Raw genomic sequence first — 23,216 nt, 5'->3', positions numbered from 1 at the left:
GATAGCACAAAGCAGTTGTGTAATGAGCAAACATTTATCATTTAGTTGCATTAGAATTTCAACAGTGGAAACTATTCAACTGTGTCGTGTCACTCTTGCTACAGGTGATGTGTCAGATTTTCACCAGCCCGTCTTAGAGTGTTTAAGCTAAGATAAAGTACACCCAAGGTTGTGAGTAGGACAGGATCCTTGAAAAGCACGAAGAAAAACATCTGCTTTATTTGAACAGTTCATTTTAAAGGGCCATTTAACGTGCAAGCTTAGAGAGTCTTCTTTCTCCCTCTTCCTTTTCTCACTAGAACATCTCTAAGGAAGAGCTGCACTATCCAGACAGGGCAAAAATGACTTAGGATAAGAACCTCAAAAATTCCCCAAGAACAGCAGTTCTCTGTCTACACTCATCCAGCTCCCACCAGTAATCTTGCCAGATCAGCAATTCTGCTGCTCTCAAGAATGAGAACTATCATTTGCTTGGGCTGTCAAGCCAGCCTTTTCTCCCTTCTTGGTATCTTTTGATGGGATGCTTTTCCTCTTCTCTTGTATTTAATGAAAAGAAATAAATCTGAGAATGCCTTTGTTAGCAAGTAAAGTCAAATCTATTTCAGGCAAAGGCAGCTCTCCAAAGATCTGAGCGACAGAGTAGTTAATGTAGTTCAGCCCCCGTCAGCAGATCTGTCAGAAGTCATTACCTTCTCTCCTGCTTATCCACCAAGGAGTGGACCGAGGCAAGATCAGAACAGACGGCAGCCAATCAAACGTCTCAAAATACTTACCCCCAAATAAGCCCTGTTACATAGAACAGTCTAGGTGACAACCAAGATGGCCATCGGTGCCTGCCTTTATTTAGAAAGTAAATTCAGAATCCTCCTTTAAAACCCAAGGCTTATCCCTATATTGATGTCATTCTGAAAGAGCCCGGTGCTCAGACAAGTTTCTTAGTACCAAGCAAAGCTGGTAAACAAGTGTCACTAACTGTAATTACTTTCTCATTCAGCAGTCCCTCATGACTCCTCTATCCATGTGGATAAGCCCTTCCAGCCCGTTGGTTTTAAACTGACCTCATAACCCAGATATAATAAATGAATTCTTGAAAAGTTGCATCTAAATTAAAATCTGTCCCAAACACATTATGAGAATTGATGGATTGCTGAAGAAAACATCTGGAATTTTAACGGACTTCAAAAAATAAAGACTTCAGATAATTAATGATTCTTATACAATATATGGGGTTGGCTGCAGATGAATTTCTGCAGACAAAAGAAAAATAGTTTCTTCGTTTCGAGCCCCTCTGGGCTTTCTCCAAAAGCTTAGCTGGCTATACTGTATAGACGTTAGTTGAAATATATATGTTTTCACACACACACACTTTTTCTCCCCTCCTCTTCTTGATTTGCAAAAGGCTGCTGATAGAAGCCTAGCTAACCAGGGACTTTCTAAGAAAACCAGCCAACCAGACAAGGTCCTATTTCTTCTCCATCCGGAGATAAGACTATAAAGGTATTTGTAAAATTCAAGTTGATCATATTATGTGCTTATTCTGCCTGTAAATAAAAATCATCTCTCATTTGCTCACTTCACAGCCTTTTTCATCAACAGTTATGAGGGCAAGTTTCCTGGTAGCATCAAGTCAGTAAAGGCAGTACTTACAGATTAATCACAAGCATGAGTTGGTCAACTGCCTGTTCCATGACACCATTTAAAGGAAACGTCAGAATGGGTACTTTTAGAAATGGAACACTCTTAACAAAGCAACTACTTTCCCACTTAATTTATTTCCCTTTATGTTCAGATTTCCTAAGTAAGATATTAAAAACCATGGTAAAGTGCTTAGGGAATGATTGGGAATTCATTTCTGGGATGGCTGAAAAAGAATTCAAATTACCAGGTTTGGTTATGCTATGAAACCAATTCAGAAAAGTGTTAACTGTAGAATCCGGATGGTGAGTGTGCGGGTGTTTTTTTTTCAGTCTTTTTAGATGTTTCAAACATTCTCACGATAAACTGTGGGAAAAAAATTGCCAGATTCTTATGTCGGTTGTCTAATCATGTATGGAACAAACTACTGGTAAAAACTAGTGAAGCCTTTCATTTAATAGGAAATATTTTTCATTTCTGTAGGTGTAAGCATCATTCCCTTCAATGCTAATGGATTTTCTGAATGATCATGTGGGTGTGTGGACCAATAATAATAACAATTATGAGACAACAACTCAATATGCAGAGCAGTTCAGAAAGCCCTGCTGAATACATGATCTCATTGTACTCCTCACCTTAATCTTATGAGGTTGTTTGAGCTAGCATCATTCTCATTCTATAGGAGGGACGTGAAGCTCAGGGAAGATAAGTGGCTTGGGCTTGTCCAAGGTCACTGGACTGACAAGGAGACCAGATCCCCATTTTATATGCTTTTCCCACCATGCCATGATGAAATTTACATTTCCTGAATGACTATGAAGAATCACAACAAAAATTCTACAAAAAATAACAAGTATTAAAGTAGTAATAGAATTAATCATACAAAAATAACACAACTTGATAAGACAATCTGAAGACACAGATGAATGTTATGAGATTCCCAAAGTCCCCGTTAGTACTGAAAGATTTAATTTGCTCAGCTGTCTCAGAAGTGGACAGGTGAGTGTTGAAAGCCACAGTGACAATCTGAACAACCAAAGACAAGAACAAAGGCATCTTCTACTGCATCTTCCTGGATAAAACCTGAAGCAGCCACTAGTTGGTTGGTTACTCGAGGCCTTCATGTGTCATGAAGAACCCAAACAATATTGCTGGTGAATATTTGATTTTACTTTTATTTTACCTTTATTAAGTAAAATTCAAAGAAAATCAAACCCCCACACTGTGTTAGTATTTCTTTCGGTTTAGATAAACACTGAAGAATCAGATTAGACCCGAAGGCATCTTGGTTCTAAGACTTATTTTAGCACGGTGAGACCATTAGCACCAACTCTCAGAGCTTACAGAGGAGAAAAAAAAAAAAAAAATCAGTTGATCAGCTCTCTTTTCCATTTAATGATTTTCATGATGACTTCCTACAGACCTTAAATGGGACTAATCTATTTAGGCTAATAAAAGCTAAATCTATTCTGCACCATGGAGTGCAGTGGCAACAACTGGCCGCAATGCAAATACCACTCAAATCCAACATTCTTCATATTAACATAATTTGATATGATGAAACCATATGCTATTGCTGCTGGCCACACTTCCCTGGGAAACCAACAAGAGGTTACCGGCAGTACCCTGGCTTAGCTGGGGAAATAACAGGCTTGGGCATCAGTGTAATGATCTCTGGCACATCATTACACTGCAAGCAGCTGTGTCGACCAACTTTCAGTAAAGGCTTAACCAGAGCTCCAGCGATCACTCAACCCACCAAAAACTTCCATTTGGAACCTTCCTGACACCTAGAGTTCAGACCACCTTGGCCCTATTGCCTTAACAGCAATACTTCTACACTGCTTCCTGCCAGAGGGTTTTCAAGGAAAATATAGCAAATTGAATATGTTGCATTCTATATAATTTGCTTCCAATTATTAGCTGTAGTGGGATGAATAGTGTCTTCCCAACATTCCACACACAATCTCAGAATGTGACCTTACTTGGAAATAGGGTCTTTGTAGATATAGTTAAGGTGAGGGTTGAGGTGAGATCATGCTGGATTAAGGTGAGCCCTAAATCCAATGACAGTGTCCTTATAAGAGCCAGAAAAGGAAAAACGGAGAACATGGGAGAAGCCCATGTTAGGATGGAGGCAGAGATCGGAGTTAGGCTTCCAGAAGTCAAGAAGTACCAGGACCACCAGAAGATGCAAGAAGCAAGGAAGGGTCTTCCTCTAGAGCCTTTGGAGGGAATGTGGCTCCTGGCCTCCATAACTATGAGAACATCAATTTCTGTTTTTTTAAGCCACCTAGATGGTGGTAATTTGTTATGTCTGCCCTAGGAAACGAACATAGTAGCTTTAATGGTCATAAATACCGCATGCTGCTTCTGCTGCTAACAAATGATCAGTGGGCAAATCCAGGAAAAAGAGAAAGGAAGTGAAACAATACCATCTCCTGCTGTCACTCTAGGGTAGTGGAAACAGAAGTTACAGGTGGGTGCTACAGCACAAAGAACAGGAGTGAGTAAACAGCAAGTTAGTGATAAGAGGAGATGCAGGCTGAAATCTACAAAGAGATGGCAGGGATGGAGAGGCACAGTCAGTACAAATCAGAAGTCTATGAAGGTGAGAGTTAAGGAGCAGGCAGGTAGCCGGTAACAGAGCAGTCAGTGCTGAAGTCCAGGTATCTGTGACACGGGAAAGGAAGGTGATATGTTTTACCACCATTACTCCACCTACACCTTAGAAATGATGCCTGTGTTCCTAGGACACAGATTTTATTATTCTTGTTTTATAGAGGACGAAATAGGTACGGAGAGGTTAGCAATTTGGTCCTGACCACAAAATTATCCATTGAAATGTCTGGGATTTCAATCTATTTGTATCTGTTTCTAAGACTTATGGATCAAGCTTGATTCAAAGTATTAAACAGAGCCCTCTGTTACAAACCTAACTGCATTAAAGAATGCCTCAATTATAATTTTTTTCTACTTCCTCTCAGGGCAAGAATTGATTCTTGGAGTAGAAAGATCCAGGCCAGCGGCACTAATTCTGGCTGCATATGTTGGGATCGTCTGGGCAGCTTATAACACCTGGATGCCCAGGCCCCACCCCTGACCAACTGAACCAAGTCTCTGGGATGGGATCTAGGTGTGTTCAGAAAGCTCCTGGCTGATTCCAATGGGTATTGTTGTTGAGAACCACACCCCTCCAGGTAGCCGGGGAAAGCACGGGAGGATGAGGAAGAGATGAGCGTGGGGTTTGCAGGCCGCCTCGAACCATCTGACTTCTCAGATGTGCTCTGACACATACCGGGGCAATGAGGAAAATGAAAATATGCTTTAAGTGTTTCAAGATTGCCTAAAATTTTTGACTTGCACAGCTTATGTTTTTTTTCTTTCCTCCAATGATGGGGGAACATAAGCCAAAGCATTAGGAAAGCTGTCTCTGTCTCACGTTGCCCTACATGAGCCAGAAAACGTAGTCTCATCCTGTGTCTAGAAAGAACTTTGCAAAATTCAGCAATGTGCTAGACTAGGAAGCAGCTTCTGCTGCTGCTGCAAATATTGTTTTTACAATTTCTGTGCCTGCATGAAACAAAGCTGAATAGCTCTTTGAAGTTAACTATTGTTGTTTGTCTCAAGGCTAAGAGTCCACAGCGTTAGAGCCCCATTTCCTAACCTCCAGCTGGAAACGCTGGTATTAAGACGATGCTTCTAAAAGTTCTGTCTCTATTAAAATCAACTAGAGGGCTGGTTAGACCAGAGATTCCTGCGCCCCACCCCGGAGGGGAGTGAGGCTCAGGAATCTGCACTTCTCACAAGCTCAGGTGCCAGTTCACGGATCACACTTCGTGTTGCACTGGTACAAGGCACTGCTTCTCAAAATCGAATGTACGTACAAATCACCCGGGGAGCCCGTACATATGCAGATTCGGACTCAGAGGTCTGATGCTCCTGTCCACAGACCACTAAGTAACAAGGATACCGGGTATTCCACTGGGAGGTAGGGGAAAACACTTTACTTGTATTTTTTGTTCATACAGATAGATGTCCATTCAGCTGTGTGATAGGTAAGGGATTAAAAAACTTAAGCATTAGTCCCCCCTCCCCTTTTTAGGGTGGAGACACTAAAGAAGAATAAATTACATCCCCCAAACAGTGATAAAATAGGGAACTGAGGGAATTTTTCCTCATGTCTGATAAATGAACAGTTGGTAGATGCCTGTCACATATAAGGCATGAGGGAGTATCCACTTCAAATAATCCATTGTTTCCATAGCTCCATGTCCAGAATGCCAGAAGATCTGACTCAAGAGAAATGAGGAACTTCTCTTAATGGATTTCTTTAATTTGAATCAGTATACTTTGTCTTGCAATGGATGGAGGCCATTTTGCAGAAAAAGTGATGGTAATAGAGGACTCGCAGATGGTGAGAGCATGAAGTACAGTCCATCCTGCTTCCATCTGACAGCATCAGAGGCATAAGAACTGTGACATTTTAATTTAAAGACTGTCATGAATCTTAAACCCAAGACCATGAATCTTACACCATGGGGGCAAAACACGCACACACATGCCCTTGTACTAAGGAAGTCATCATTCATTCATTCATTTTCATTCACTCAGCCATTTATTCAACATTGCCTTCTCTATAGCAGGCATGGTTGCAGGAGCTGAGGATTTAGGAGGGAACCATCTGTAACAAATATCCGAGCTATTCCATCTGTTGGAAAGTGGTTTAGACACTGAGGCAAGAAAGATGGTTGGTTTTACACTTTTACTCCTGTGAGGCAATATACGGATTTAGAGCAGTACATCTCTGACTATGGTGAGAGTCTGGTTCTAAACTCTCCCCCGATCCCCCCAGTCTGTCGCAGATGGATACTTTTATAAAATAAATTAAAATGAATTACTAGAAAAAAGAAATTTTTAAAAACCCGGTGATAAAAACACAAGTCCCAATTTTTTACTGTTAGGTTCAACAGACAATGTCAAATTGCTAAAAAAAAAAAAAAAAAAAAAAGTGTCTAAATGCTTACTCTCAAACTCTGCCCATCTCATAGCAGACTAGTAGCAGATAGGTTAGAGCACGGGATCCAGGGTTAGGTCGCCTGGGTTTGAATTACAGTTCTAGCGTTGCTAGCTAGGTGACTATGGATGGGCAAGTTATTTAATTTCACTGTTTCTCAGTTTCCTCCTTATAATAAGAATGCCACCTTCACAAAGCTGCTGTCATTGCATATAAAACATTTACAAGTCAATACGTATAAAGCACTCAATAGTGTCTGGCTCACAGTAGACGTATTAAAGTGTTAGTTGTCACCATTACTACTACTTACTATTATGAATGCTATCATTACCACCCTTAGACTTCCATTGTTGCTACTAGTACCATGCTGCTCTATCACTTTGGGCATCTGCACAGTTGTTTCACCTATAAAATGGTGCTTGTAATTTCTTCCTTCCTATTTCCTTCCTTCCTTCCTTCCCTCCTATGAATTCTGTGCCTAGAAAGTAAAACTACCAATGCAAAACTACGTTATCGCCCAAGTAAATGCCCCCCTTATAACCGACTGTCTATCCTGACCAATGCCATTTCAAAGAGGAAAGGACAAAGTGTCCTGGGGTTTTCTGCGTCTGCACATCATCGAATAGATGGAAGCAGCACCGAGACAGCTGCCTGTCCGCTCTCTCTGGAGAATCCAGTTGGGCTGATGCTTCATGACACTGGGTGCTGCCTCCAGGGAAAGGCACGATCCTTTCCACTCTGTGACCAAACAACAGTCTAGCAGAGGGAATGACTTTGAAGGACATGTAATTGAATACTTAACCCGCCTGCATTTTTCACACATGCATATATTTCTTCAAGATCCCTTCTTAACAGTCATTTTGTATTCTCAGCTAAAATTGTTGAGAATGATTTCTCCATTATTTTTCTTTAGTTACGTATAATTAGCTGAGAATAAAAATATCAAGGTGACACTGAAACACATTTAAGAAACATTGAAATTTGAGCATGGGAAATTATGTTTGAAAACAATTTACAATCATTATAAAGCAAGAGACTTTCTCAAGATGGGAAAGGAAAATAACCACCTCCTCACTTGCTTTTTTAACCTCATAACTGAGAATATTAAACAAATTTACTGATATGGTCTAACTAATTTGCATTCTCATAAAATTTTTATGAAGAAAGAGAGGACAACAAAATAACCAAGTAAGAAAGCAGGTGTTTGGGCTCTGTAAACATATTTGGAGGTTGACAACTTGCACGGCCTTAGTTTTAAGATTTATTCACTTACGTATAACTATCATATCTCGACAAGGTCAAAGAGAGAAGAGGTAAAGTTGGAGTTCTTACACAGCCTCAGAACGGAGTAACTGACTTAAAGAACAAGAGGCGTAGTAACAGGTACAAATGGCTGGTGACGAGGTCAGGAGTGACTTGACAAGCACATCGGTAGGCTGCCCAGAGATGCCATTTAGCCAGCAGTGTGTGGCCCTGACATGGCCCAGACTGTAGTCAACTAGTGGAGTTTTAATCTGTCTTTGTTACTCAAGTTGAAAATCATCATGTTTAATGAGCCAGCATCTTTAGTCCCCAGATTCACTCTGTAGTGCATTATTTCTTTTAAATTTAGTACACTAAGCATATTAAAGTTGCTCTGTACAGCATACGGCATGACACTTGAGGGATATACATACTGAGAGGTTTTCTGATGGAGAGGATGTTAATGATATTGCCAAACATAATAAATGTACGCAAGTTTTTGTCACTCTCTCTTTCTCATCTTTGCACTCTGACTCTGCAGTTAAGACTCTCAAAATTTATTCACTGTGTCCATCCACCCATCCATCCATCCACCCACCCACCCACCGACACACATAAACATCCATTCAACAAACTATCGAGTGTCTTCCTACTGCCTGATACTGTACTATACTTTTGGAACTTAATTTCTAGTGGGAAAAGATAGGAAATCAACAAGCTAGAAAATAAATGATTATAGTTGTGCTAAGAAGGAAAAAAATTAAAATGTTAAAATAGTGACTAACTGGGGCGATCCATTCATGATCCTAACAAAAGACAGAATTCCATTCAGATGACTAACTGAAGAAATATTAATGAAGAGATGGCTGACAGAGGTACGGGCAGCACTGAAAGAAGCAACAAGGGATGCTGAGGCACCCAGAGACCAGTAACAGCAGAACGCTGTCATCAAGGGCCAAGGAGGAGAGATGGTATTACCAGCGTCCAGTGAGAGCTGAAGCCATACAGAAAGTGTCGCCTGGCAGGACCTCTGGTTACAGAGGGAGGCACCCAAAGCCAAAACTATGATCCAAAGTGGAGAGGAAGGAGATAAGAACCCAACCTCTTTCTCCTTTTACCCTCCAATCTCCTGCTGGTGCTTCCTATTGGCAGAACCTGATCACGAGTCACTTGGCAAGGGAGTTTTGGTGATGCAGTTCATAGAGTTTGGCTTCAGTGTTGAGAATAGATAGATTAGGAGTAGGAGGTGGGGGAGGGGGGGGGATGGAGAATAACCAAGGAAGGAGACCTAATTAGGTAGGATAGTTAGGAAAAGCTTCCCTGTGGAGGTGACATTTGAACTGGCACCAAGAGAAGATGCCGCCCATGCAAAGAGCCAGTGGAAGAGTAATCCAGCAGAGGGATGTGATGAGTGAGCACATGCCTTTGCTATTCTCCCTTCTCTGCATCCCATACTCAGTACAGAGCCTCACTAGGAACACATCTAACATAAACTCAGGCAATGCAAATGAACACTTTCCTGGGTGTGACGCTGTTGTTCAAGTTCTGGTAGAAGTGAATGCCTCTATTCTATTTTCTCAATACCATAGAAGAACTTGCTTATAAAAAAAGAATGCTCATAATGAGGACATTTCCCTATGAAAGGGCCAGCATTTCTATTAATTCTAATGTACAAAGAAGGAAGAACCAAGGAAGACATATATAAAAGCAGGTAAAGGCAGGCAACTGAAGCAACTATATATATATATATATATATATATATATATATATATATATCACTTATAGAGCTTCTCTTTGAAGATCTCAAGTCTTCTACATTTTGAGATATCCTCATATCATGCAACTTACATAAAACTATGCTATTGTACCCATCATTCTCTTAAATGAAGAAACACTATAAAGATTCAATTACAACGTAATAGTAATTAACATATAGCCAGAATTGAAATGCATAGTAATTTTCTTTTAGTTTTATATTTACCGCTAAGTCACTGGCTTAAAGCATATAAAACAAACACCTCAAGTCTAATAATCCATACATCTGACAAATTATCTTACTTCTGTTGCCCAGAAACCATTCCTTTATACAATGAAAGTAAAATTTTCATATTAAGATGATCATCACTTAAATTAATAAATGATCTGACTTTTAAAAGCCAGTTTTTTGGGTGGGTTCAAATTCACTGTGAGCTAGCCAAGTTATAAACGGTAAGTCAGCCCTCAAATGGTACAGAGGGTTTGCTGTTGGTAATTGAGGTTAGGCAGAATAACTTCCTTCCTATCAGTCCTTCTACTCCAGGATGCATTCACCATTGGAAAGAGAGTTCTTTTCAAGGACAAATTCCAGGCCAATAATGAGGAGTTGCCTGCATGTTAATGAGACTCACCATCTCCCATATTCAAAGCTAACCACTTTTTCTTAAAGATCTTCAGGAATTTCCATTATCTCTACACTAGTCCTTAATTTCCCTGGTGCCTGGTTAATTTATTTCCTCTTGTTTCGTCCCTGATAAATATGGAAACAGATGGTAACTCTTCTCCTTCTTTTTTCAATTTGTGACTCTTGCCAAGTCAATGAAAACTGCAGATAAAAATAGGAAGTTCAAAGGATGTGATTACCTGTAGGAGAGGCCGCTGCACCCCCAGCACTTTCATGGTGTCTGCGTTAGCTAGGATCTTCAGGGGGTCAGACGTTTTCGTGACTCCTTCAATCTCCTTGTTGATCTCAGCCAAGACCTGATTGAGGAAGATGTTTTTGATGTACACGGTGAGAAACTCTCGAAGAGGACACTGTTTGGCTGGGCCAAGTCCCAGGGCGTGCTCTACCTCCTGAATGAATCTGGAAGACAAACAGAGCACAGCCACTGTTAAATGCATCGGAAAGATGGCTACAGAAATATGACCAAACACACATGGGTATCTCTGGCTTTTGCTGCTTCCATGGAGAGACGTGGGGAAATTACCAGAATTCTAAACAAGAGCAGGTCACTTTATTATCCATCTACATATGAGTTTTCTTCTAACACAAGTTATTTCACTTATTCAATAGAAATAGGATGAAACAGAAACAAAAATTCCACACTAGGGGGAAAAAAAGGAAAGACAAAAATATTTTTTATTAACTCAAGAAGGAAATAAGAATATAAGAAGCAAAAGAAAGCATGATAAACAAAAAAGCAAATTATGATGCAAAGCAAAAAGTACACCCCAAATACTGCATATTTCTTATTAGGATCTTTATACGTGTAGATAGAACTTTTAAAAAGAGAGAAAAAGAAAGGATAGTATCTAAATTTATGATGCTGTTGGGAGGTTATGAAAGGAAACAGGATGGGAGGTGGGGGCAAAGGAGAACTTTAACTTTATTTGTAATGATCAATTTCCTTTATTAAAAACACTTAAAGCATATATAGCAGAATGTTACCTGTCAAAACTCAGAGATGAGTATGCAGACATTTGTTATGTTATTTTTTGTACTTTTCTACACTGGCAGCTCCTGCTTTCATGGTTCTGATATGCACAAATGGAAGTCATTAAAGTTTAGTGAATAACACCAGTACAACAAGATTTGAATTCCAGTTACCACAGTATGTTAACTGTGAGTAATGGCACGAAATACAAACTCTAGGGCTTCAATCTAGAAATCTCTATGTAAATAATTAATGTTTATCATAATCAATGATCAAACATGTCACTTCTTCAAAGTCAATCAGTGATTGGTCACTGCACATCCGTTACGCAGTTTATGGACAGACAGCAAAGTGTGTAGCTGTGTTGTCTCCTTGTCTCTCAGTGATAAACCCATGTGACAGTTTACAAAAATGGATAACTGAAAAAAGGAATTGGCCCAAACACCTAAAAGTACAGGGGAAAAAAAAAACTGAAAGTAACACTGGGAGCGAAATTTGAATTGAATGTAAATGGATTTACAGAAGAAATAACTGACCCTGGGAACATCGACACTGGCCCCATTTGAGAGGTATCTGCAGCCAGAGTAAAGGTGAACTTACTGACCTTAAAAGAGAAAATGGCTGTGATAAAAGAGATGAAGACATCCCAGAGGAAGGGATGTCAGCAAAAAAATGTTACCTTAAAGGAACCCTTGGAGATGTTTCACGACATTGAAAAGCAAAGAATAAAATGCTGGCAGCTGATCTAAACTGAGAAGGAAGTATGACATTTCACCAACGCACAGAAAAGATGCTCACTGTGTATCGTAAAGCACCCAAAAAGAAGAAGGTGGCGAGCACTGTTCAAATTACTCTTGGTAAGATTCACAAAGAAAACATTTTAATTCTCAGTGTTTCTAATGTTACAGTATATGAATACATATTAGTTTTATTTTTCATTTCTGTATATATTTGTAACTGACAGTAGAGAATTTTTAATGTTTTCACAAAAAATTTTAGAGTCATGAAACAATTGTGATTTTCACCATTGATTAATATTGCTTTGCATGGTGAGTTTTACAGTTCCACAATGCTTTGCAAAGTAAGAGTGGCCTCGTACTTTAAATTTTTCTCAAAAGTGTAGAAGCAAAATAAAATGAAACCGAATCACATGAAATAAAGACAAAAAAATGAATGACTAACTGGGAATACATATGTGCAACTTATGTCACAGATGACAGGTAGTAAAAAAAACCAAAGAACATAGTAGAAAAATGATCAAAAGACATGAAACGACAATCTACAGTAAGTGACCATTAAACACACCAAAAATTTTAACTTCATTCATAATGAGAAAAATGAAAAGTAAACTATACTGAGATACCATTTTTTTGGTAATTAATATATTTTTATTTTTTATTTATTTATTTATTTTTAACATCTTTATTGGAGTATAATTGCTTTACAATGGTATGTTAGTTTCTGCTTTATAACAGAGTAAATCAGCTATACATATACATATATCCCCATATCTCTTCCCTCTTGTGTCTCCCTCCCTCCCACCTTCCCTATCCCATCCCTCTAGGTGGTCACAAAGCACCAAGCTGATCTCCCTGTGTTATGCGGCTGCTTCCCACTAGCTATCTATTTTACATTTGGTAGTGTATATACGTCCATGCCACTCTCTCACTTCGTCCCAGCTTACCCTTCCCCCTCCCCATGTCCTCAAGTCTATTCTCTACGTCTGCGTCTTTTTTTTTTTTTTAATTTATTTATTATTTATTTATTTATGTCTGTGTTGGTCTTCGTTTCTGTGCGAGGGCTTTCTCTAGTTGCGGCAAGTGGGGGCCACTCTTCATTGCGGTGCGCGGGCCTCTCATTATCGCGGCCTCTCTTGTTGCGGAGCACAGGCTCCAGATGCGCAGGCTCAGCAATTGTGGCTCACGGGCCCAGTTGCTCTGCGGTATGTGGGATCTTCCCAGACCAGGGCTCGAACCCGTGTCCCCTGCATTGGCAGGCAGATTCTCAACCACTGCGCCACCAGGGAAGCCCTACGTCTGCGTCTTTATTCCTGTCCTGCCCCTAGGTTCTTCAGAACCAATTTTTCTTTTTTTAGATTCCATGTATATGTGTTAGCATACAGTATTTGTTTTTCTCTTTCTGCCTTACTTCCCTCTGTATGACAGACTCTAGGTCCATCCACCTCACTACAAATAACTCAATTTCATTTCTTTTTATGGCTGAGTAATATTCCATCGTGATATACCATTTTTTATACCCATGCATCAGCCAGATTCCAAAAGTCTGAAAACACACTTTTGGTTTAAGTGTGGACAAAGAGCCATTCTCATATATTGCTGATGGGAGTGGAAAATGTTACAACCCTTCTGAAGGGCAAATTGGCACTGTCATCCAAAAATACAAATGCATTTCCTTTGACCCAGAAATCCTACTTCTGGGAAATTCTTCCGACAGCTGTTATCTAAACATGGATGAGATGATCTATGTACAGGGTACAGAGATCAGTGTAGCACTGCTTTTATGGCAAAAGACTGGAAACAATGCAAAAAATCCATCAATGAGAGATCAGTTAAATAAACTATGGTGAATCTACACATTTTGCAATACTGGGCAGCAGCCCCAACTCTCAAATGTGGAAGCTTTTGATGCACCAACATGAAAAGATCTCTAGGATATATATTGTTAAGTGAGAAAAGCAAGGTATTTAGCAGTGTTCATATTTACTATACTGACCTGCATATAAGAATTATATAACCTCATTTATTTAATTTATTATAAAGACATCCTGGAGGGATTCACAAAAAAACTGGTAAAAGTGAGTACCTACAGGAAGCAGGGATGGTGGTGGGGCCTGGCAGAGGACTGGGAATATACTTTTCAATTTTAACTTTTTATAATCATTCGATTGTTTTAAAAACTGTGAAAATATTAGCTACTCAAATAAAATTAAATTAGATAATGTAAAAACTACCAACATTTATCAAAGACTATATTTCATAAATTGCTTTCCAATTAGACCAACATTTAAAGTTTGGTGTATAAATGTTCCTTAAGTTTAGCCGTTTAACCTAATGAAGAGTTTCCTTTACTTAATAAATAAATACATCATGGTTATTCTTCCATATCACCAGTGAAACATTCCATTAACCTCTGGGGCATGTTGGGGGCGGGGGGTGGGGGGAAGGAAGGAGAACACAGGGGATTATCACAGTCACCCAGGAAAGTGGAAATTGAGAAGCCATGACAAACAGCAATGAGGTTTCTTAATTGATGTAATCAACATGGAAAGGGAAATAAAAGCCTGACCCAAAACAAGATATAATAAGTCTTTAAGAAGAGAATGAGTAGAAGAAGCCACGAAAAAAATGAAGAAATAAAGAGTACATAGTTAACCATGGCTATAATTTTAAGATCTCCAAATACCACGTCGTGCTATGTTGACTCCTGATCTCATCTAACCCTCAGAGAAACCATCCACCCAGGGGCATCTTGGTCCCCTTGGGTTGACTCTGAAAGACAACCACTGTTATTAATTTAATAACAAGTAAATATACCAATCATCAGAAACCCTATTTATTCTTTTCAATGGGACTTAGAAGAAGAGTTTTCTGAGCAGAAGTACTTCTTGCATTTCCAAAATCTTTACCAGTTATTAGGAGGAGATTTTTACTAGTTAACCTGCTCCTAAACAAAGTGACAGAGGCTCTAAATTATCCACTGTTTCTTTTTTTCTAGTCTCTTATTTGTCTTTGGTGCCCCTAAAACATGAAACTGCTCTGAGCAGCACGGATGGAGGCGCTCCCATTACTTTCAGCTGAATGATCTCTTTCGAATACAAATCATTTATTCCCTAAAGCACATACATCAGTCTAAAATGACACATTCAGGTTGATGGTGCCATCTCTAACTCGAGGGGACCCATTCAACATGTTTCCAAATCTGCTTTGGGAGCTGTGAGGGTCCTCAGTGTTTGGAAGGCATAAAACATGCGGAAGAGAATGAAAGAGAAAAATTAGGGCTGTCTCACCAGCCTCTTCTTTACTCTGGAAAAAATGAGAAGCGATCACATTAAATGGCAAAATGCCCTTTCTTGGGCAGGAAGGACACAGAATAAGAACTTTCCTAGGCATCCAGGAGGCGAATCACACTCACAGTCACTGCAGAGAGGAAAGGTTTAGGGAAGTGGAGTGGCCAAGGGCAAGACACGTAAAGTAGGTATTCCTGGGTCTGGATCTTGAATGTATAGTCTTGGGCAGGTTACTTAGCCTCTCTTCATCTTATTTGTGTATTCTGTAAAAATGGATATAACACGCAGGATTTGTTTTGATGATTAAATAAGGAAACGAAAGTTAAGCGCTCAGCACAGAGGTTGACATAAAGTTAACTGCTAATTAAGTGGTGGCCGCTGCTGTTTGTATAATTACTATCGGTACATAAATCCTGATGCGGCTGGAGACTAGAGCAAAGTGTGACGTGTTTTGTGATTTTTTTCACTTGCTCCTTTACTTTCCCGTGCAATTATCTGTAACTGGCAATATGGGCCATTAGATTATTACTTTGACTATTTCAGTAACACATGGATGTAGGAATGACCAAAACCCCACGTGGCCAGGGGTCAAGTGTAAATTTCTCACTGATGTATCCTCAGTGCCTAATACTAGTCTACGGCTGGTACACAGTAGGTTCTCAGGAAATAACTGGTGAATGAAGTGTTGAATAAAATTAATAGCTCCTTTAATTTCAACCCATAGTTCCTAAAACTAGGGCGTGACCTCTCCAATAAATAATGCCCTTCTCCCAAGGATTTGGACTGGAGGCCCAAATAAAAGATTCATAGAAAAAGAAAGAAAGAAAATTATCCCATATCTCCACCACAGATGCCTTGGACTGAAAAAGTATTCTCTAGTCCTTGCCCACCTTCTCACAGTGTTTTCGGCTATATGCAATATGGTTGTTCACAGTACTTCATATTTGCCCTTTCACAGAGGATAATACTCATAATTGTAAGATTCATTCCATCAATACATTATTAACCCAAACATCTATTAGGAAACATTAATGCTGCTTCCTGGTTTTATTACAGATAATCCTACAGTGCACATCTTCATTTTGCTTCTGTTGAATTATTTCTACAAGTTAAAATACTGGGAGTAGCTCCTCATCATTTTTCACGGGCTAGTCTACATTTTATTTCCCCCGGATTCCCAAAGTTTGCTGCATGGATCCATTCACCTATTAAGAACCGTAAAAGTAATCCGTTGAATGGGAGACAGGAGAGTCAGTCACGGGTATAGAGAAGATTCATCAAAAAGCCCTGTTTTTCCAACAGTGTTCCTAATCAGCTTTATGGAAGTAAGAAAACATTGAATTTTGAACAGTGGAAAGAATCTCATTAGGAAAGAAAACACTTCAAAGTTAAGATGGAACACAGATGGAACCCTGTCAAAAGGGTATTATCTAATCTTACGAAGTGCTTTCACACTAGGGATTTCCTATCCTTGTAAATGATGAGAAGGCAAACACAAAGCGCAGGTACATCTGTGTATATGGAAAGAGAGAGAATGAGAATCAAAGAGGGGGATCTACATAATGCTATAGGAGGAGTATCTAATTACAGGATTTTGAAGAAACTTATTCAGATCAGGCTCCCAAACCTCAAGCTGTAGAGTAGGGTAAACCAAAAAACACATAAAGAGTGTAGGCAACCTATTTTTACTGCCTTTGAAAGTCTACAGCATGGATCTTATTTCCTAAATTCTAATGTTGCCATTTGTAAATATTTCACCAAAGATTTTATTTTCAGATTATCATCAACCAGTGGGCCTCCAAAAATCTGTACATATGCAGTACCTGTATTTTAAATTTACTCTTCCTTATAGCAAGTATGTGTCCTTTGGAATGCATACATGAACACACAGTACCCACACCTGACCCAGTATTTTCAAAATTTTTATACTGATTTGATTTCTATCCAGGAAAATTATACTAATTAAAATTTCATTCAAGCTTCCCAAGCCCATTCCTTAACCCAGACTCCTCATCACAAATTCCATCTTATTGTAAAGCTCCATTTCTTCCATTTCATCTCAGCCAACAATTATGGCTGCCACCAGCTGGAAGTATTCTTGAACACAGAGGACCTGTACTGTATTTTAGAAGTTGCAATGAAAGCAATATTCAGTTGAATGAAAACACTTGCTCACAGTGTATAAGTACTCCTTATATTCACAGCCTAGTAGTTTAAAAAATTCTACGGCCAACATTATCAGTAATGGGACAAACTAACATCATGTGCCATATGACATGATGCAGAGAAGAATACAGCATCACTTCTCTGATATTCTTGCCAAAAATGCATAACCTGAATCCAATCAGGGGGAAATAAAATCTTTCCATAGAACCAAAATACAAAATCAAAGGTACAAATTTCAGAAAACTCAAATTCAGAATTCTGGCTTTTGGAGTACAAGGAATTCATTCATGGCTCTCCCACAAACAATGTCACTGTTTTTTGGTAATTCTTTTTTTTTTTTTCTTCAGTGATATCTATTATACTAAGGCTTTATTTATTTATTTATTTTTAATAGATCTTTATTGGAGCATAATTGCTTCACAATACTGTGTTAGTTTCTGTTGTACAACAAAGCGCATCAGCCATATGCATACACATGTCCCCATATCCTCTCCCTCTTGAGCCTCCCTTCCATCCTCCCTATCCCATCCCTCTAGGTCATCGCAAAGCAAAGAGCCGATCTCCCTGTGCTATGCTACTGCTTCACACCAGCCAACTATTTTACATTCGGTAGTGTATATATGTCGATGCTACTCTCACTTCGCCCCAGCTTTGCCCTCCCACCCCATGTCCTCAGGTCCATTCTCTATCTCTACCTCTTTATTCCTGCCCTGTAACTAGGTTCACCAGTACCATTTGTTTTTTTTTTTAGATTCCATATATATGCATTAGCATACGGTATTTGTTTTTCTCTTTCTGACTTACTTCACTCTGTATGACAGACTCTAGGTCCATCCACCTCACTACAAATAACTCAATTTCATTTCTTTTCATGGCTGAGTAATATTCCATTGTATATATGTGCCACATCTTCTTTACCCATTCATCTGTCGATGGACATTTAGGTTGGTTCCATATCCTGGCTATTGTAAATAGTGCTGCAATGAACACTGTGGTACATGTCCCTTTTTGAATTATGGTTTTCTCAGGGTATATACCCAGTAGTGGGATTGCTGGGTCATATGGTAGTTCTAGTTTTAGTTTTTTAAGGAACCTCCATACTGTTCTCCATAGTGGTTGTATTAATTTACATTCCCACCAACAGTGCAAGAGGGTTCCCTTTTCTCCACACCGTCTCCAGCATTTGTTGTTTGTAGATTTTCTGATGATGCCCATTCTAACAGGAGTGAGGTGATACCTCATTGTAGTTTTGATTTGCATTTCTCTAGTAATTAGTGATGTTGAGCATCTTTTCATGTGCCTCTTGGCCATCTGTACGTCTTCCTTGGTGAAATGTCTATTTAGGTCTTCTGCCCATTTTTTAACTGGATTGTTTGTTTTTTTGATATTGAGCTGCATGAGCTGTTTATATATTTTGGAGATTAATCCTTTGTCTGTTGTTTCATTTGCAAATATTTTCTCCCATTCTGAGGGTTCTCTTTTTGTCTTGTTTATGGTTTCCTTTGCTGGGCCAAAGCTTTTAAGTTTAATTAAGTCCCATTTGTTTATTTTTGCTTTTATTTCCGTTACTCTAGGAGGTGGGTCAAAAAAGATCTTGCTGTGGATTATGCCAAAGAGTGTTTCTCCTATGTTTTCCTCTAAGAGTTTTATAGTGTCTGGTCTTACATTTAAGTCTTTAATCCATTTTGAGTTTATTTTTGTGTATGGTGTTAGGGAGTGTTCTAATTTCATTCTTTTACATGTAGCTGCCCAGTTTTCCTAACACCACTTATTGAAGAGGCTGTCTTTTCTCCATTGTACGTTCTTGTCTCCTCTGTCATAAATTAGGTGACCAAGTGTGCATGGGTTTATCTCTGGGCTTTCTATCCTGTTCCATTGATCTATATTTCTGTTTTTGTGCCAGTACCACACTGTCTTGATTACTACAGCTTTGTGGTATAGTTTGAAGTTGGGGAGCCTGATTCCTCCAGCTCTGTTTTTCTTTCTCAGGACTGCTTCGGCTATTCGGGGTCTTTTGTGTTTCCATACGAATTGTAAAATTTTTTGTTCTAATTCTGTGAAGAGTGCCATTGGTAGTTTGATAGGGATTGCACTGAATCTGTAGATTGCTTTGGGTAGTATAGTCATTTTCACAATATTGATTCTTCCAATCCAAGAACATGGTATATTTCTCCATCTGTTAATGTCATCTTGGATTTCTTTCACCAGTGTTTTATAGTTTTCTGAGTACAAGTCTTTTGCCTCCTTAGGCAGGTTTATTCCTAGGTATTTTATTCTTTTTGTTGCAGTGGTAAATGGGAGTGTTTCCTTAATTTCTCTTTCTGAATTCTGTTTTTGATGTATACTTTTGTATATAATGTATATCATTATATAAAATATTTTAAACATAAAATATTTTAATTCTTTTCACTTCGATTATTCCTGATTTTGTCATATCACCACACACATGTTTTGGTAGTTTGGGCTGAATCATGTACACAAAATATTTACCTGATAGGCCTGGGATTTTTCTCCTGATCCCATGTATTAGAACCAGTAAATATGTGTGATTTATCCCTCTGACCTCCTACATTCTGCAGAATCTTGCAATATATCATTTCCACTAAAGTAACTTCTAATCCAGTCTTGCCTCTCTGCAGAGATGTACCATGCTTCCCTCCACCGAGAAGCTCTGAATCTCTTCTACTGTATAATGGCTTTAAAGACATTTTTAAAAATCTGAACCATCTCTTCCCTTCATTTAGTTCAAGGTTTTCTATGTGAAAAGTTATGCGACATTTACGGGCCTGTAGAAGCTCTGCTTAAGTTGTCAAGCATATTCAAAAGTAAGTCCCCATTCTCATGGTCAAGTTTAATATATGTACATTTAATAATGTCCCAGGACACAGATATTTATAAATATCTACATTAAAAACTTAATTAGCAATAAACAGTGATGCACCATTTATGACAGAGACACGAATAAATAATTTTGTGCTTTAAAAGCCAGAATTCTGAATTTGAATTTTCTGAAACTGATTTTGTGTTTTGGTTTTATGGAAAGATTGCAAACAACAGCACTAACCACCACCCTATAGCCTGAATGACACATTAGTTATGAGGAGACAAAAAAAATGCACATTTTCCCTCAAATCCAATAAACAAATAATCTTCAGAGTCGGAAGGAGAATGAAACACTGACTGCCAAATGCAGACCTTTTCTGGAGAAATATGGGCCCATGTGAAAAGATGCCAAGCAGCCCTAATAAGAGTCCTATGTGCTCTTCCTACACATCACTCTAAGGGAAATAGTGGGCTTTTATGAGAACACAGAACTCTCAAAATCCCTACCATGCTTAACTGGTATGAAAAAAATCAATCTACAGCCCAGAGTAAAATCCATTCTCGGACACAAGCCCATCCTTGCACAAAGAACTATGTCCAGTTAGCTGTACTCAGGTAAATGGGCCTTTGGAATCAAACTCAAGTGAGGCCAGCCAAAGGCTGGGCACAACTCAGTGCAAAAAGCAGCTGCCCAGCAAGTATGGCTCCTTTACAACATATTTCTTACTTAGTCAATTACTCTCAGATATGACATTTAAGGCACAGAGCAAACTGAAAATAACTTGGGCCAAGAAAGAAAGAAGCCTCAGAGGAATTGATTGGAGATATATTCAACTGACTCGGGTTATCTGACTCGAAAAAGATCATTTAGAAATGATTTACAAGGGACTCATTCACAAACAGCAGCAACAGGCATATTTAAGACCATAAATCAGTGGAACATGAAAACCGAAGAAAAATCCATAAAGGTTAATGCACTTTGGAGCACATTTGCCTCTTAATTCATGGGAGTAAGTCACCGGCGCATCAGGAAGAGTCTCCCCCAACAGTCTGTAATTGTTCATGCTGAGTGTAACTACTTTCCGTGACTTTTGTATCTGAAGATTTTCTGGGTAAAAGTGCAAAATAAGCTCATCATTGCAGAGCCCAATCATGGCCTCAGTCCATACCCCTAGGAGACAATTTGCTGAACTAATGAAATAAAAAGGGATTTGGGTGCTCTATTTGTAACGAGTGAAATTCATGCTTAGGACTAGAGAAAAGAGGTAAAAATCATTAAGTAAAGGGAGAAAAGAATATTATCTACAAAATTTGAGCTCTGCAGGCTTGTAAACAAATTTAACTTTAAAAAATCTTACCATGAGTATATTGCAAGTGATTTGTGACTACATTTAAGTGTTCCCTCCAGACTGAAAAGCACTTTAGGTAGAATGAAGTAAGCCTCTTTATAATGACAGCTGTTTATGTTTTTTAAGCATATAATTTGGAAATTGAAATAACCCAAATGCTAACTCTTAATATTAAGCAATCTTTTTTTTAAACAAAAAAATCATGTAAATAAGGACTACTGATATAAAACTCAGATAAAATGATAATCCTGCTTCTTCCAATAGGCCTGGAATTCTGTTTTTATGCTTTTCATTTATCTTATTTACAGTAAAATAACCTTTCCTTTGTATTTTTTAATGGAAGATAAGGCTGTCAGGAAAATTTTCAAGAAAAAAATCTCAACTTATTACAAAATGTCTATCATATCACCTGGAAACTTATGTGTAACATATTAAATATACTTTATTTTAGGTGGTTCATATCAGTCTGGCAAATTTCCTCCCTGTTGCTACGTGAGTAGAAGCAGTATTAATAACTGATTACATCTATTGAGTTCTCACCATGTCCTAACTGAAGAGCTTTATATGGATTATTTTAGGTAGTTCTCACAATAATTCCCTGAAGTCTGCCCTATTATAATAATATCTGTATCTTACATATGATCCATGCAGGACTTCACTCTATCCATCGTACTCTTCTAACATTACTGTCTCCCGGATGTTTGCCCCTGGGGTTAGAACTCTTGAGGAGGGCTGGTGAGGGGAACACAATCAATAGAATCCATGCAGAGAACCCTACTAGCGTGTGTGTTGATGTAGTGGAGCCTTGTGTGGATTGAGAGGACCATAATATTGCTAAATACAAATATTTGAATATACCAAATTATTTCTTTTGAAATATAAAAAATCTGATCTCCAGTCCTAACTTCTTTCTCCAAGCTCCTAACCTGCGTTTTTAATCACCTGTTAGATACTTTCTCTGGGTATCCTCTTGTTAACTCAAACAATGTCCAAGATGGAACTTCAGAGCCACCCTCCCATTATTTCAATCCTCTCTTTCTGTGTTCTCTACTTTTGCACCATCCCCATTCAGTTACCCAGTCTTCTTGCTACTCATGCAAGACGCTTCCAGGCTTAGAGACGTTTTCTTTATATTATCTCTTGATTCACTTCTTTATTCCTTCACTTATTTAAGCAATATCTGTGGAGTGTCTACCTTATGCCATGTACTGTTATAGGGGATAAAGCATCCACAGTGAAAGCATCCTGCCCAGGGGCTGTTGTGCCCGTAGCACATGATATGAATGCTACCACCTCAAAGAGTTCCATGCCAGAGCCTGAGAAAACATCCCTGTGTCTCCGTTTGTAACACCTGGCACCATACTTTAGCCTTTCATTAAATTAGACGATGTAGATGAATGGATGGAATTTGATATAAGGTAATTTATTTCCCAGGCCTCCCTAAAACAATCTCCTAACTGGTTTTTCCATTTTTCATCCCTTCTTCCTTCAATGTATCTAACATACAGCTACTATATTAATTTCACTAAAGCACAGATTATATAACT

The 23,216-nt window shown here is 38.7% G+C and overlaps 1 protein-coding gene across 1 annotated transcript in view; it reads right to left on the bottom strand.

Moving 5' to 3' along the window:
- Positions 1–23,216, bottom strand: part of EXOC4 (exocyst complex component 4) — an 813,300-nt gene that overhangs the window by 219,852 nt on the left and 570,232 nt on the right. Inside the window, exon 11 of the mRNA XM_068549476.1 lies at positions 10,514–10,733. Coding sequence (XP_068405577.1) covers positions 10,514–10,733 — 220 coding nt within the window. The remainder of the gene's footprint in view (positions 1–10,513; positions 10,734–23,216) is intronic.

Source organism: Eschrichtius robustus, chromosome 8 (genome assembly GCF_028021215.1).
Source record: "Eschrichtius robustus isolate mEscRob2 chromosome 8, mEscRob2.pri, whole genome shotgun sequence".
Classification (NCBI taxonomy): Eukaryota; Metazoa; Chordata; class Mammalia; order Artiodactyla; family Eschrichtiidae; genus Eschrichtius; species Eschrichtius robustus.
Note: the sequence above shows the minus strand (reverse complement) of the source record. Positions and strands in the feature narration are given on the sequence as shown.